Source organism: Tamandua tetradactyla, chromosome 2 (assembly GCF_023851605.1).
Source record: "Tamandua tetradactyla isolate mTamTet1 chromosome 2, mTamTet1.pri, whole genome shotgun sequence".
Taxonomy (NCBI): domain Eukaryota; kingdom Metazoa; phylum Chordata; class Mammalia; order Pilosa; family Myrmecophagidae; genus Tamandua; species Tamandua tetradactyla.
In genome coordinates, this window is record NC_135328.1 from 164,310,405 (window position 1) to 164,326,914 (window position 16,510).

The 16,510-nt window shown below is 35.7% G+C and overlaps 1 protein-coding gene across 2 annotated transcripts in view; it reads left to right on the forward strand.

The window, feature by feature from the left end:
- The window catches only part of FYB2 (FYN binding protein 2), a 140,269-nt gene that overhangs the window by 66,280 nt on the left and 57,479 nt on the right, over positions 1 to 16,510 (forward strand). For both annotated transcript variants that reach the window (XM_077149519.1, XM_077149520.1), the window contains exon 5: positions 12,993 to 13,093. In XM_077149519.1, the coding sequence (XP_077005634.1) occupies positions 12,993 to 13,093 (101 nt within the window). The remainder of the gene's footprint in view (positions 1 to 12,992; positions 13,094 to 16,510) is intronic.

Sequence of the window (16,510 nt, forward strand, 5' to 3'; positions counted from 1 at the left end):
CAGCACTGTTTGCTGAATTTTTGTTTAGTTGTTTTTTTGTTTGTTTTTTTGCTTGTTTGTTTGGGAAGTGCATGACCTCTACCCAGTTTTTTTGCCCCTTGTCCCCCACTCTATTATTTATTTATTTTTCTTTATATTTTTACTCATTTGTCCATACCCTGGATAAAGGGAGCATCAGACACAAGGTTTTCACAATCACACGGTCACATTGTAAAAGCTATACAGATATACAGTTGTCTTCAAGAATCTAGGCCACACAGGAACACAGCTCAATAGTTTCAGGTACTTCCTCCTATACACACAATATACTACAAACTAAAAAGGGGATAGCTATACAATGCATAAGAATAACCTCCAGAATAAATTCTTGAATCTGTTTGAAATTTCCAGCCACTGTCACTTTGTCTCATTTCTCTCTTCCCCCTTTTGATCAAGAAAGTTTTCTCCACCCCATGATGCCAGGCCCCAGCTCATACCTGGGAGTCCTGTCTCACATTACCAGGGAGATTTACACCCCTGGGAGTCATGTCGCATGTAGTAGGGAGGGCAGTGAGTTCACCTGCTGAGTTGGCTTAGAGAGAGAGGCCACATCTGAGCAACAAGAGAGGTTCTCTGGGGATGACTCGTAGGCATAATCATAAGAAGTTTTAGCTTCTCCTTTGTGAGAATACATTCCGTAGGGGCGAACCTCAAGATTGAAGGCTCAGCCTATTAGATTGGTTGTCCCCATTGCTTACGAGAACATCAGGAATATTTCCTCCTTTCTCCAGAGACTGTGTTTTAAGTGGTTAAGAGCAAGTACTTTGGGGTCAGACAGCCTTGGATTCATATTTTGAGCTCTATATACTAGCTGTGTGATCTTAGAAAAGTTATTTAGTATCTCTGGGCCTCTCTTTCCTCATATGGAAAATGGAGAAATCAATAATGCCTACCTTCTGGAGTGACAGTAAGGATTGAGATAAATAACTAGAATTCCACAACGTACTTGGCAATGTCAGGAACATGTGATCAGTGGTAGTGGTTGGTTGATTTGTTTGGTATAGTGGGGTGTGCTTATAAAAAGGCCCAGTGCTACTGGCAGTGAACAGTTAGGAGTGAGCTGCCAGCTAAGACCTGCCACTAGCTCAGAAAAGGACCTTACCTCCCTCATGATAAAACCGACAGGGTTAGATATATGGCCCACCTCAAAGCAGACATTTTGAAATTTGAAATGCAGATATTATAAAATTTGGCCTTTTAAATCAAAACGAAGGCTTGGGGTAATTTTGTTTCACACTGCAGAAGTCGCCATTGGCTTATTAAGAATATGCTTCAGCAGTTGCATTAGGAGAAGATAAAGTGCTTTTAGAAGGTCATGCCTGGTCTCACATTTGTTCTTCAAGAAGAAAATACAGGCTATGTAATAATATTTTTATGTTGTAGATGTTAATGTCAGGCCTGCAGAGAATAATAACTTTCCCATTAACTTTTCCCCATATGAGTGACTGATATATAGAAGAATTGATTTGTGAAATTGTTTGATCAGCCTAACAAAAGTTTGAAAAATAGCTAAAACCCACTTGTATGCCCTTTAAACTTTACAGTCATCCTGTGTCTCATTATTTTCGTTTTTTAGCTTCTCCTTGGTTCTAGGGTCACCCTTAGTGCAGAAGTAAAGAGCGATGCACTTGGAACTAGAGGGCCTTGTTTCCAGACCCAACTCTGCTGCTTAACAACGGTGCTATCTTGGACAAGTTACCAAATATATCCAAGCCTCCCATTCCTTATCTGTAAAATGCTTCACAGTGCTATCAAGGGGATTAAATGAGACGAAGTATAATGTTGGCGTGAATATAGTTTGTTCAGAGAGTAAAAAGAAGTGTGTGAGTCAATGAATGAGGACTCTCAGAACTTCTCTACTTTTGCATTTTCATCAGACCTGCTCTTTTTTTATTATGGCTTTGATTAATAGTTTGCTCCTCTGGTGTCCTCCTTGCTGTATACCCTACTGACCCCTTGCTTTAATGATGTCTGTTGCAGTGTGAACTGCCCATGCTGTGTTTGGCTTCAGCTGGTACATCACCTTTGTGAGGCTGTATATAGCACAGTGAATAAGCCAAGATTCTGGAATCAAAATGCCTGGCTTGCAATCTCTGCTGGGCCATTTAATATTCTGTGAACTTGGAGTGTGCCTCAGTTTCTTACCTGAACATGGAAAAATGATAGCATCTACTTCATGGGTAGTTCTGAGGATGAAATGAGTTGATACATAAAGAACAGTGCCTGGCACATAGTAGATGCTCAGTCATTATCAGCTATTGTTATTGTGAATAACAGTAACTTTTTATGAATGGGATCAATTGTTGACAACCTAGCTTCAGAGTTGTTGGCATTGTGCCCATTTTAAAGATGAGGAAACTGAGTCCAGGGCCAATGACATGGTTTTTTTGTGAGGTTATGCAGTCCTTTAATAACATTTACTTAGACATGGTTTTGTGGAAAGGATTTGGTTATAAATATGCGGTAAAAGAAAAGAAGTACCTAAAGCCCAGAACTGAGATGTTGAAGACATTGTATTCATTTGTTGGTTGTTGTAGAAATCGTAGTAGGATTAGTCAGGTTATGATGTGTGTGTAGTCGGATAGAGGTAAAAGTGGTAGGATTGAGCTTAGATACTATATACGTCTGTGTGTATGTGTGTGTATGTTATATAAGCATACACACACATATACATGTGAATATATAATATATAAACAAACACACACACATATATATCTGTGTTTATGAATACAGTCAACCTCATTATTCAAAGATTGCATATTTGCAATTTGCAAATGTATAGTTTATTTGTAACTCCAAAATAAATCCTCCCAATGCTTTCATGCTCATTTGCAGACATGCACAGAGCAGCAGAAAATTTGGTTTGCCAGACGCACCTGATCCCTGCTGAGGCCGAACAAGGAACTCTCTGCCTGCTTGTTCCAGCTCTCATGCTGTAAACAAGTTTATTTTTTGCAGTATATTTAGTGCCACCTGTTTTGCATTTTTGTAGGTCTTAGTGGTAATCTTGCTGCTTAAAATAGCCTCCAAGCATAGTGCTAAAGTGCTGCCTACTAAGCACAAGAAGACTCATATGCCTTGCAGAGAAAATACATGTGTTAGAAAAGTTTATTCAGGCATGAATTATAGTGCTATTGGACATGAGTTCAATACTAATGAATCAACAATGTATATTAACTAAGGTGTCTTTAAACAGAGACACATAAAAAAAAAACAGTTATGTATTGATCAGTTTGCAAAAGCATTGTGAGCAGAAGCTCACAGGACCCTACCCTGTATTTTCCCTAGGAGCCATGGTTCAGTATTCGCTAATTCAGTGTTAAGGAGACTCTGCAGAACATAGCTGTGAATAATGAGAATTTATTGCATATATATTTTATGTATGGTAGAAGTAGGAGAAGTAATGATAGAGATAGTAAAAGTGGAAGTACAAGTTGTAGAAGTATGCAGTTGTTGTAGTAGAAGTGTAAGTAGTGGGAGTGAGGGTGGAACTAGGAAGCAGTATGTGCCAAGCACTGCATTAATCACAGCACAATTATATCATTTCTTCTCTATGAAAAGAAGATTGGAGGATGAAGAGACTTGGGCACGGAGAAGTCACAGCCAGGTAGACTGAGATTGGTCCCCACACCTGTCTCTCTAAACCCTGTGCCCCTTTTAGCCATTCTCTTCGGCTCCATTGATTGCCCATGTTTATCCACTTTCAAATATATAGAAAAGGAAAGTTTGAAAAATTTGTGAGGGAAAAACATCCTTTAAAGTACATCATGTATCTTGGTGAACCTGGAATGAACACATTTTGAGATCTATTTTAGGCATCTTGGCTATCTTTAAAAAAAAATCTTATCACCAATAGTTTAATTCAAGAGAAGGATTTCTTATAGTGGTGATTGGTGAGAAGAGTGGTCCTACAAGAAGCATTTATTGGAAATGGGAATTTTCTCAGTTTCGGACTTTGGGCTATTGAAAATTCATATGGTCTCGTATTCCCACATCACCAGGAACCTATATAATGTCACACAGAGCGACTACCAGCTAAGTCACTCCAATGCCTTTTGTCTCCAAGATGTATGGGCCACTTGAAATAAGAAAGGGGAGTGACTGGGCTTTCAATCTATGTCCACTCCCTCCCTAAAACAATAAATAAAAAAATTATGGCGTTGTAGCAGGGTCTTATTGTTATGCCTCCATCTTTCTACTTAATACAAGCACTTCCAAAGATTTTCCAAAACTGACTTACAGAGGAACTTTTTGACTCAACATCATATAATGCGGCGCAGGAGATGAGAAAGGAAACTTTACCCTTCAGGTACTTCATACATGTTAACTCAGTTTTTCCCACGCTGAACTTTCACAGTGACCCCATGAGGAAATTAAGGATCTGAAAACCTAAGACTGCTCAAGACCACACAGTTATTAAGAGATGTACATAATCAGTCTAAGCAGAGCACGTAGCAAATGGGAAACCGTTAAGAAATAGTAGCTACCACCGTGATTAAGAATTTAACTCTTTGACCAAGTGAAAAGAGGTTTGATTGGAGCTCTGTGATCTCCTTTTCAGAGCAAACAGCTGATACAGAAGCTGACAAATTATTCTCCAGAGGACAGCAGGGATTCTGCAGAGGCACAGAGGCCCATGGCCTGGGGCGGTGGGGTGGGGTTGGGGGGAAGAGAGGACAATTGGAAAAAACACAGAGGAGGTCCCTTACTCTTGCTTCAGCCAGAGAGAGCCCAACTGTTCAAAAATTTATTTTGAAGATAGCATCCCAAGGATGCAAACAAAATTAGAAAGTTTCTGATTTTGTAAAAAATCTTTATCATATTGTATGTAAGGAGATGTTATTGCTTATGTAATATAAATAATGTCCAGGGTATCATTGAGACAATGTTTTATGTGATATTTAAGTTACTAAAGATTATCTATAAGAAAGTGAGGTAAGATAGGAACCAGTTATGTAAAAAATATTTTCCAAAATGCAAATCTCAAAACTTATTTTTTAAAATTTCTGTCCTATACTGGACAGAAATTTCCGCAATTCATCCTTAAGGTAGGTTTTATTATCACCATTTTATAGAACTAGGAGACCAAAGATTAAGTTATTTGTTTAGTACTTTATAACTAGAAAGTAGAATATCTAGGATTCAAACTCCTATGTGTTTTGACTCCAAGCTCCAGGTGTGTGTATTATTCTTTGCTGCCTCCCAACAATGTCTCGACAATCCTGGAGATAGATGAAGGCAGATATTTTCATAAAGGTGGAAATAAAGGAATTAATAGATACATTTAAATCGCAGAATTATTTCTTCTCTGAAATCTTTATATTCTTTATATTGACCCACACTGTATTAAATCAAAGTGGATCTCGGATCTATTTTAAAGGGACTGAGGAAAAACATAAAAGGCATTATCAGGTTGCAGAAAGGGAAGTTTAGATACATATACAGCAGCTTTTTTGTTCTCTTTAAACATTAATCTTGGGACTGTTTCTCTGTAAAGACAATTGATTTGAAAAATGACCTTTTTTTAATATTCAGTTCAAATTCTTTATGATCTGAAGTCAGATATTTATTCATTTCTGACAAAAGTGGTACAAGAATTGATTAGACATCTTCTTTCAATTTTTCCACAAATTGTATCTTATTAATAAAGTTAATTTACCATAGACCCGATAAGATTGTTAGGCCATTGGAGCATGAGGTACATGGAACAGTCTATAATTTAAGAAAGTTTCTCTTGATTAATTCATGCAGGGGGAGAGGAGGGTAATACCATACTGAGGGGGGAAATTCTGATGCTTTAGAGTTCATGATTCTTCCTTTTCAGCAAAATGAGCTATCCAGAAATCTTAAAAATATTGCAGAGGATATGCAGAAAAGCCTGAAAATATCCAAAATTGTCACCTGAAGAAGGGAAAACAATTGCGTGGAAAGTGCTTAAGTATAATAATAAATGTGTGTGTGTGTGTGTGTGTGTGTGTGAATCCAATTTTCATACCCTATGATAACAACTATGTAAATACACATATGAATTGAAAAGCTCAGGGAGGATTTAAAGTTTTCTTGTAAATGGCATCTTTTCTTTCTTCAACTTAATTTGTTTTTAGACTTGTGTTTTTGATATTCTCTCCATACTGACGCATACAAATCTAGTTTATTCATTGTGATGAATTATATTTCATTGTATGGACATATCACAATTTGTTCACGTTATTACCTTACTGAAGGATATTTAGATTATTCTAAATTTTCACCATTTCAAATGGTGCAGTAACCATCCTCATATGTTTCCAGGTGAATATAAGTAGGTTTCTTAGGAATATTTACTTAAAAATATAATTGCTTAAATAATAATAAATAACTGCAATTTTACTAGAATTAAAAGTTATCCTCTAAGAAATGGAAATGGCCGAAAGCACATGAAAAGATGCTCAACTTCCCTGGCTATTAGGAAAATGCAAATCAAAACCACAATGAGATATTATCTCATATCCACCAGAATGGCCATTATCAATAAAACAGAAAATGACGTGCTGGAGAGGATGTGGAGAAAGAGGCACACTTATCCATTGTTGGTGGGAATGTCAAATGGTACAACTGCTGTGGAAGGCAGTTTGGCAGATCCTCAGGAAGCTCAGTATGGAATTGCCATATGACCCGGCAATAACATTGCTAGGTATCTACTCGGAGGACATGAGGGCAAGGACACAAACGGACATTTGCACACCAATGTTTATAGCAGCATTATTTACAATTACCAAGAGATAGAAACAGCGAAAGTGTCCATCAGCAGACAAGAGGCTAAACAAGCTGTGGGATATACATATGATGGGATATTATACAGTTGTAAGACAGAATAAAGTTATGAAGTATGTAGTAACATGGATGGACCTTAAGGATTATGCTGAGTGGGATTAGCCAGAAACAAAAGGATGAATACTGTATGGTCTTGCTGATATGAACTGACATTAGTGAATGAACTTGGAGAATTTCAATTGGTAACAGAGACCATCAGGTGACAGAAATAGGGTAGATATTGGGTAATTGGAGCTGAAGGGATACAGATTGTGCAACAGGACTGATAGCAAAAATTCAGAAATGGATAGCACAATACTACCTAACTGTAATACAATAATGTTAGAACACTGAATGAAGCTGAATGTGAGAATGATAGAGGGAGAAGGGCTGGGGGCACAAATGAAATCAGAAGGAAAGAGAGATAATAAAGACTGAGATGTATAATCCAGGAATGCCTAGAGTGTATAATGATAGTGACTAAACGTGCAAATTTAAAAATGTTTTTGCATGAAGAAGAACAAAGGCATGTTAATACTGCAGGGTGTTGAAAATAGATGGTAATTCATATTTTTAAACTTCAACTTATGTGTGAGACTAAAGCAAAAAAATGTTTATTTGGTACAAAATTTTTATTTTGACTAGTGCATTTCCTAATATAACTTATGTGGCCAGCTTAATTGAACACCATAGTACATGGAAACTTGAGTAGGACATGAGATTTTGTAGGTTTGTCCAGAGTGATGCCCCGTTAAATCCTAGAGTGATTTGAACAGTGAATAAAAAAGTATTTGCGAAGTCTCCTTGGGGAAATGGTGAGAAAGGGGGAAAATTCAACTTCTCCAAGTAGAGAATTACTGATATTCTCACAAGCAGTGGGGACAACCAAAGCAATAGGCTGAGCCCCCCAATCTTTGGGTTGGTTCATATGAAACTTAACCCTGAAAAGGATGGGCTAAGCCTACTTAGAATTAGGCCTAAGAGTCTCCCCCAAGAGAACCTCTTTTGTTGCTCAGATGTGGCCTCTCTCTGTCAGCCACCATGACAGGTAAACTCGCTGCCCTCCCCCTCTCGACGTGGGACATGATTCCCAGGGGTGTGGACCTTTCTGGAAATGTGGGACAGAAATCCTAGAATGAGCTGAGACTCAGCATCAAGAGATTGAGAAAACCTTCTCGACCAAAAGGGGGAAGAGCGAAATGAGACAAAATAAAGTGTCAATGGCTGAGAGATTCCAAACAGAGTCAAGAGGTTAACCTGGAGGTTACTCTTACGCATAAAGTAGATATTACCTTTTAGTTAAGGTGTAACGGAGAGGCTGGAGGGAACTGCCTGAATATGTAGAGCTGTGTTCCAGTAGTCATGTTTCTTGAAGATGATTGTATAATGATATGACTTTCTCAATGTGACTGTGTGATTGTGAAAACCTTGTGTCTGATGCTTCTTTTATCTACCTTTTCAACAGATGAGTAAAACATGTGGATTAAAAATAAATAATAGAGGGGACAAATGTTAAAATAAATTTAGTAGATTGAAATGCTATCGATCAATGAAAGGGAGCAGTAAGGGTATGGTATGCATGAATTTTTTTTTGTTGTCTTATTTCTTTTTCTGAGTTGATGCAAATGTTCTAAGAAATGATCATGATGATGCATGTACAAAAAAAAAAGTTATCCTCCAAAATGGTTGCATCAATTCACATTCCCAAAACAGTATAGAGAGTTCCTGTTTCTCCATATTCTTGCCAGTATGAAGTATTATTTTCACATTTTGGGATTCTTGCTAAACTGTTAAGGTAAGAATGAAATTCTCATTGTTTTGATTTCTATTTCCCTTTTAACAATGAGATTGTAAATTTATAAGCTATTAAATTTTATTCTTCTGTGACATCTATCATATCCTTTTGTCCAATTTTCTGTGGATTTGTCTTTTCCTATTGATCAAAAGGAGTTCCTGATAAGATTTTGATGTTAACTGTTTGTTACATTTCACTATTAAGTGTATTTTTTTGTGGTTAATCTAGTTAAGAAAGATTATCTACGTCGATTTTTTTTCCTTTGCTTCTAATGAAATAATCTGTTTTATTTGTCCAGTGTGACGAATTGCAGTGATGTGGCGCCATACTTGCAGTCTTAGAGTAAATTTTAGTTGTTCTTCAATTATTTTTAGTATTAATCAATTCATTTACTAGTTTTTAATTTAGTACGTTTTGGACTAAAATCTATTACGTTGAATTTGAGCTATATATTTTTTATTATTTGATCATTTTGTGGTTTTCATATCAAAATTATACCATCTTCCTAAAGTAAATATGGGATATTTTCCTCTTCTTTGAGACTATTAACACTTACCTGCAAAATTATTTAATGGATGGCAAGAAGAGAGCTGGGTTGACAGATGGAAAAAATGGGTATGTGTACTACTGATTCTTTAATGATTATTGGCATATTTTTCTATTTCTTCTTTAGTCACAGTAGTAATTTTATATTTCTAATAAAGTTTCATATTTATATTTTTCTATAAAAATTTCCTTTCCTCTAAATTTTTAACTGTACTGGCAGAGAGCTGATTATAGCATTTTCTTAGATTTCTGAAAATAGCATTTTCTTAGATTTCTAAAAACCTAATTTTGGCCCCTTTCTTATCCCTAATTTTTCTGCTTGTGTATGCACACATGAGTGCACCATTTCTTATTTTCTTGATTAGTCTTTCTGAAGTATGATCTAATATTAACATACCTATCTCATCTCAGCTTTTTTTTTTTTTTTTTGGTTGTTTGGCTTGTATCTCTTTCCTTCTATTTATTTGCTGCTTACTAGTAGCATATAGCTGAATTTTTAAAGTATCCAATCAGATACTCTCTATTCTATTGGAATGTTTAATCTATGTATATTTATTGTGATTCTTAATCTATTTGGACTCTTTCCTATTAAATTATGTTTTAAATATAACATGCAATATTTTTACTTTCATTTTTCTTCTTTTCCTGCCTTTGTTAACATTTAAGATTTCTCGTTTCATGTTCTCTGTCTAGTTTAGAAGAGAAATATCATATTTCTATTCTTCTTAGTGTGTACAGTTAAATTTTTTTGACATTCCCAATTAACACAGTCAAATGTTAATAAAAATCTCTGTCCGGTTCCTGAGTAATGCAAAGATCTTAACCCCTGTCACCCTCTCTACTACTGTTTTTCCCATCTAATTTAAAACTTTAGTTCTGTCTTGTTACATTTCCCAGTCAATATTTATTTATAATTACCTATAGTTTTGTCAATATATTCGTTCACCATTGTTTCTATTCCTATTTTGCTACTAGTTCAACTTCCTTTTTGCTGGGTCTCTGAGTAGTAAATGCATGGTTTTCTTTTGTTTGTTAAACTTGTAACACATATACAACTTAAAATTTCCCATGTGGGCCACTTTTAATTACACAACTCAGTTGTGTTAGTTACATGCATAATGGGCTACCATCACCACCATCTATTACCAGAACATTTAAATCACCCCAAACAGAAATTGTACCAATTAAGCATTAACTCCCGAATCCCTCCACCAACCCCCACTCCTTACCTTGGTAACCTGTAATCTACAGTCTGTCTCTATGACTTTGTACTTTTTAGTTATTTCATATAAGTGAAATTATATGACATTTGCCCTTTTGTGTGTCGATTATTTCACTTAACATGATATCTTCAGGGTTCATCTATGTTCTAGCATGTATCAGTACCCCATTACTGTTTATGGCTGTGTAATATTCTATTGTATGTATATACCACATTGTGTTTTTTCCATTCATCTGTTGATGGGTTTTTAGGTTGTTTTCCCCTTTTGGGTATTGTGAATAATGCTGCTATGAAAACTGGAATACAGATATTTTTTTGAGTCTCTGCTTTCAATTCTTTCAGATAAATAACTATAAATGAGACTACTGGGTTATATGGTAATTCTATACTTAACAATCTGAGGAACCACCAAACTGTTTTCCACAAGGGCTCTGGCATTTTAATTACATTCTCATCAACAGTACAGAGTCCCCACTTCTCCATATCCTTGCTAAGTGTTGTTATTTTCATTTTTAAAATGGTATAAAGTGGTATCACTGTGGTTTTGATTTGTACTTCCCTAAAAGCTAATGATGATGAGAATCTTTTCATGTGCTTATTGACTGAGTTGTTTGTCTTTTTGTTGTTGAGCTGTAGGAGTTGTTTATATATTCTGGATATTAAACCCTTATCAGATATATGATTTCCAATTACTTCGTGATGTTCTGCTAGTTGCCTTTTCATTTTCTTGATAATGTTCTTAGATTTAAATTTTGAAGAAGTCCTATTTGTCTATTTTTTCTTTTTTTGCTTGTGGTTTTTGGTGTAAAGTCTAAGAATCCTTTGTCTATGTAAGACTCTGAAGATATTTCCCTGTTTTCTTCTAAAAATTTTATAGTTTTACCTCTGATATTTATGTCATTGATTCATTTTGAGTTCCTGTTTGGATATGTGTGAGATAAGGGTACACTTTAATTCTTTTGCATGTGGGTATCCAGTTTTTCTAGCATGATTTGTTGAAGAGATTATTCTGTCCTCATTGAGGAAACTTGGCACACTTGCCAAAAATGCATGTTTCTACATTTTGAGAATGTAGTTTTCCTCTCACCTTTAAGTATTAATTTAACTGGAATGGAATTTTATATTCACAGATCTCTTCCTTTAACATTTATTATCCACAGTTTCTACCATCTATTGTTGCTAATGAGAAGCCTGTTGTTATCTGATTGCTGTTTCTTAGTAGATAATCTCTTTTCCGTCAGTCAGCTCTTGAAAATTTCTTTTGTCTTTATGTTAATTATAAACTTTTTAAGTGTGTATTTATCATTATTTCTCATTATTGAAGCTGCATCTGTGAAGTAATTCATGTCCCTTTTCACTTTTAAAGGGTCTTAGCTATTACCATCTCAATATTGATTCTTTTTCATTATTCTCTTCTTTCCTTTTAGAATATCCATTATATGTGTGTTGGACCCTCTCATTTGATCCTACATATTTCTTAACTTCTCTTTTAATCTTTTCCATCTTTTTATCTCTGCTACATTCTTGGTAATTTTTTTTAGATCTAATTAATTCACTAATTCTCTCTTCCAGCTGTGTCTAATTTGAGTTTTCAATCTCTAGATTAAATTATTTGTTTAAGATCTATGTTTATGATTTCTATAATTCCTTTCTTCTGTCCCCAAATCTACATATTTTTAATGCTATCTCTTTTTTTTTGCCTAATAGCTTTTATTTTCCTCTTTAATTTGTTTGAACACTTAAAACACATATCTTTTAAGTAATTTTCATATTATTTTATTATTTAATTCTCTTATTAGCTGTCTACTATCTCATAATGGCTTATCTCCTCATGTGTTTTTCAGTTTTTGACTGTAAGCTTGTTTTGATTGGGGATTGTATTTGTTTTGAAACCCAAAGCACCATGATTTCGGGAGTATCTTTGCAATATGATTTTAGGCTTGCCTTTACTGTGGGGGTTTTAAATACCTATTTTGACTCTGTGTCTCTGAAATACACAGAAAGTGTGTGTTTACATCCCATACCTGCACTTTCAGTCTGGATTTCTGATTTCTCAGGGGTGTTTCTTTTAGTTCCTATGTCCTTAGCCAGATAGCAAGCTTCCCTATTACTTCTAAGGATAATGGAAAGATATTTTGTAGGTCTTGTCTCACAGACAGGGCAGCATTTTGTCACTCTGTACTTCATGCTGACAGCTTAGTTCTACCTGTGGTTCAGATCCACCTTCTTTTTCAGACATTAAATCCCCATTCCCCAGTAATTAAGAGCTTTCTTTATATGATCCCAATTTCCCTTTTGGTCTCTTGGCTGAAATTCTCACTTACAGCTTTGATTATAAGTTGTCTTTCTATGTTGGGTACCTGAGATTTCACTTATTAATTTCTAGGTGAGTTGTGTGTTCTTTGTACAGTTCTTTGCATTTTTATATTTTATCCAGAATGTCTACGTGTTTAGAATAAGGATGCATGCCTTCTGTATCTGCTTAGGTCACCATATTGACCAGACATACTTATTTTATTTCCCTAGTGATGAATGAATATAAAGTTTTAAAATGTGTTAAATTTTTTTAAGTAATGTTTTTTTCTCCATGCTTCTCAGTGCTGAATTTGAAGAACCTCATAATTACGAGGCAACAATTTCATATCTAAGACATTCTGGCAACTCCATTGACCTGTGCACTGCAAAAGACATTGCTGATTGTAAGTCTACTAAGTCAATTAATGCTGTAATCCTGTGTGGAATGAAAATGTGTCAAAAATGGTATTTTCCCCTAGCTGACTGTAAGTTTAAAAGTGCATAGATGAAAATGTGTCAAAAATGGTATTTTCCCCTAGCTGACTGTAAGTTTAAAAGTGCATAGCCACCTTGCTCTACCATCTTTTTCTTTCTCTCTCATCTTTTCTGTGTCATAAAAAATAAATCCAATTGTGCATCAGTGCTATCTCAATGGCTCCTACTGCTATCTTCTTATTTTCTCTTTCTCACCAATCTATTTAACTGCTTTGCCTTGTGTAGATATGTAGAAGGGGAAATCAAGATATGGTGATTTATTTTTCTTCCCTCTTTACCTATAAGAAACTTCATCACTTTTTGTGGTGTCTCTCTTGAAGTTCCCTGGTTACTCAGTGAGTAGAGAAGAAGATAACAGACCATAAGTATTAGACTCCTGGATTCAGTCTGGAAAAGAGCAGAGGATTTATTTAATGGTTCTGAACACTTGTTCAGACCTCACACTCCCTGCCTCTGGAATTGCTAACAACCTCAGAGCTTCTCAAATGAGAAAGTTGAAAAAGCAGGAATTCATAACACTTCTACATTTCTGTGTGTGTGTGCCTATAAATTCAGTCAATTCTCTGCAAAAGTCATAAATATTAGTACTGGAATAAACAGTAGTGTTTATTGAGTCTGTATCACGTGCTACAGTTCCATGTTACCCCTGATGATATAGTGACTTTATTAACCCATTGTGAGAGAGATGAAACTAAAGATCAGGGAGACTGACTTGCCACAAAGTTACACAAGTAATAAGTGGTAGAATTATAATGTGAAACTCACATTTTATTCACATTATATTTTGCTCAGCCTGTCTCTATTGTGGTCTGGGGAGAATGTAATCCATCCTTCCACAATTTCTGCATGTCCCTCTGGGTAAAACAGAATAATCCCTGCCCTCTCTCAAAGAACTGGCAAATGTAAGTGGTGGAAATGCTCTTTTAGTGCGTTGTTCAGAGCCCTGGTGGATCTTGTTATCAACAGGACCCTACAAAGGCTCGGACACTCCAGGGGATGTAATTGTTCAAATAAGAGGTGGATCCATCGTCCTTTGACATCATCAAAGGCATGATTTAGCGTTTTGTCAGTTTTATTTTTTTATTCTCTACAATGAAGAAGATGGTTTTCCCCACCTCTGTGGTGTGTCTCACACATTGCTTAGAAGTGCTGTAAAAGAGAAGAGAACTAAAATTCAAAAATGACCTTTATAATTTACCTATTGATATCCAAGGGACTGTGGAAGCAGTTCCATTCAGAAGAGAACTTCTTGCCTGCTTGTGGTTGATCAGTTAAAAAAGAAAGAGAGATGTTATAGTTACAAATAAAGTATAGTGTCAAACTAAAAAAAAATGTATATTCTCATAAAAAATAGGAATAGATGGAAACTTCCTCAGCTTGATAAAGAGCAATTTACTAAAAACATACAGCTAACATGTTGCCATTTGTTCTTGTTTGTAAACTGCCGGAAAGCAATATACCAGAAACCGAATGGCTTTTAAAAAGGGGAATTTATTAAGTTGCAAGTTTACAGTTCTAAGGTTGTGAAAATGTCCAAATTAAAGCAAGGCTATAGAAGTGTCCAATCTAAGGCATCAAGGGTTCAAGAAGGCCGATGACATTCAGGGTTTCTCTCTGAACTGGAAAGCCACATGGCCGAACATGGTGACGTCTGCTAGCTTTCTCTCCAGGCTTCTTGTTTCATGAAGCTTCCCCAGGGGCGTTTTCCTTCTTCAATTTCCAAGGTCTCTGGCCATGTGGGCTCTCGTGGCTCTGAAGCTTTTTCCAAAATGTTTCATCCTTTAATAGGATTCTGGTAAACTAATCAAGACCCATCTAGAATGGGTGGAGTCACATTTCCCTCTAATCAAAGGTTAATACCCGCAATTGAGTGTGTCAAATCTCTGTGGAAACAATCTAATCAAGTTTCCAACCTACAGTACTGAACAGGAATTAAAAGAAACAGCTGCCTTCACGAGATGGATCAGGATTAAAGCATGGCTATTCTAGGTACATAAGCCTTTCAAACCAGCACACACCACTGAAAACCACTTACTAGCTAATTGACCTTGGGCAAGTTACTCAATTCTGTGGATGACTGTTCATCAGTAAAACTGGAAATTCTATAATGATCATCATGAGAATTAAATGAAAGAAGGTATTTAACCACTTAGCATAGTGTTTGTTAGCTACATGTTTAAAAATTGTTGGCTGCTATTTTTTTATTGTTTCTATCAATACTAGCAAAATAGTCTCATTTCCTCATGTAAATGAGGCACACAGAGGTTCAAAGAGTCAAAAGCACTTGTCTACATTCCCAGAGGGAGTTAGGACATGGAAAAAGGGCTGAGCACCTCCAAGACGTGACCTTGCTAGGATGCTAGCAGTTGGAGGTCTGCTGAGAGCTGTCTTCTAATATTTGTACTTTTTCTACCGCCCACCCCCCATTTCCCCCACTTAAGGCTATTCTGTGCAGAGAAAGTTATATAACTCTGTGTGGAAAGTGAGTGGCAAGCTTCAGTGCTATCAGTCACATCCTTATGTTCTAATTTCCAGTCCTTCCTGATCCCCTGGAATACAGTAGCTCTGCCTTGCACTTTGGAGAACCTCTGCTTTGTTAAAGAGAAGTATTGAAATTATGACTAAATTATTAGCTGGAGTGTGTAATATCTTTGTTTACTAGCCTTGACAAGTAGGGCCTCTCTGCTCTTCAGTTTTCTTCTCTCTAAAATGGAATACTAATATTATCTACTCCCCCCAGGTAGTTAGGAGAGGCAACTGTGATCATGATTTGTTAGTTCTCTGAAAAACATAAGGGTAGATAAGTTAGGGGAGAGGAGAGAAGATTCTCATTTTTTTTAATTAGAAAGCAAATTTGAACTTGGAATGGATATGGGGCAAACTGCATCATACATAGCTATTTTAAAATTTATAAATAGCTAAATAAAGTTTTTAAAATAGGTAACAGAACAAAATATTTTATATGAAAGCCAGCAAAAATTAAACTATACAGTTACCCAGATTTAAATATATATTATTAATTAATTATCCACGCAGACTGTTAGTTCCGTGGGTCACCAATTACTTGCCAAGAGCTCCTAAAAAAAACCTAAGATTTCACTGATTTTATCAATGTGTATTGTATGTTTAGAATAATAGAAGCTTAAAAATGCAACATTGTTTGTTTAGTTTTCTAGACTAAAACTTGATGAGTCTAGCAAGAGAAATTTTTTTAAAACACAGCGCGAGTCTACTTATTATGCACATGTATTCATTAGGGTTAGGGTGAAAGCTTTATAGATAACTTTTAAGCAAAGAAAAATCAATCACTCTAATAAAAATGCATC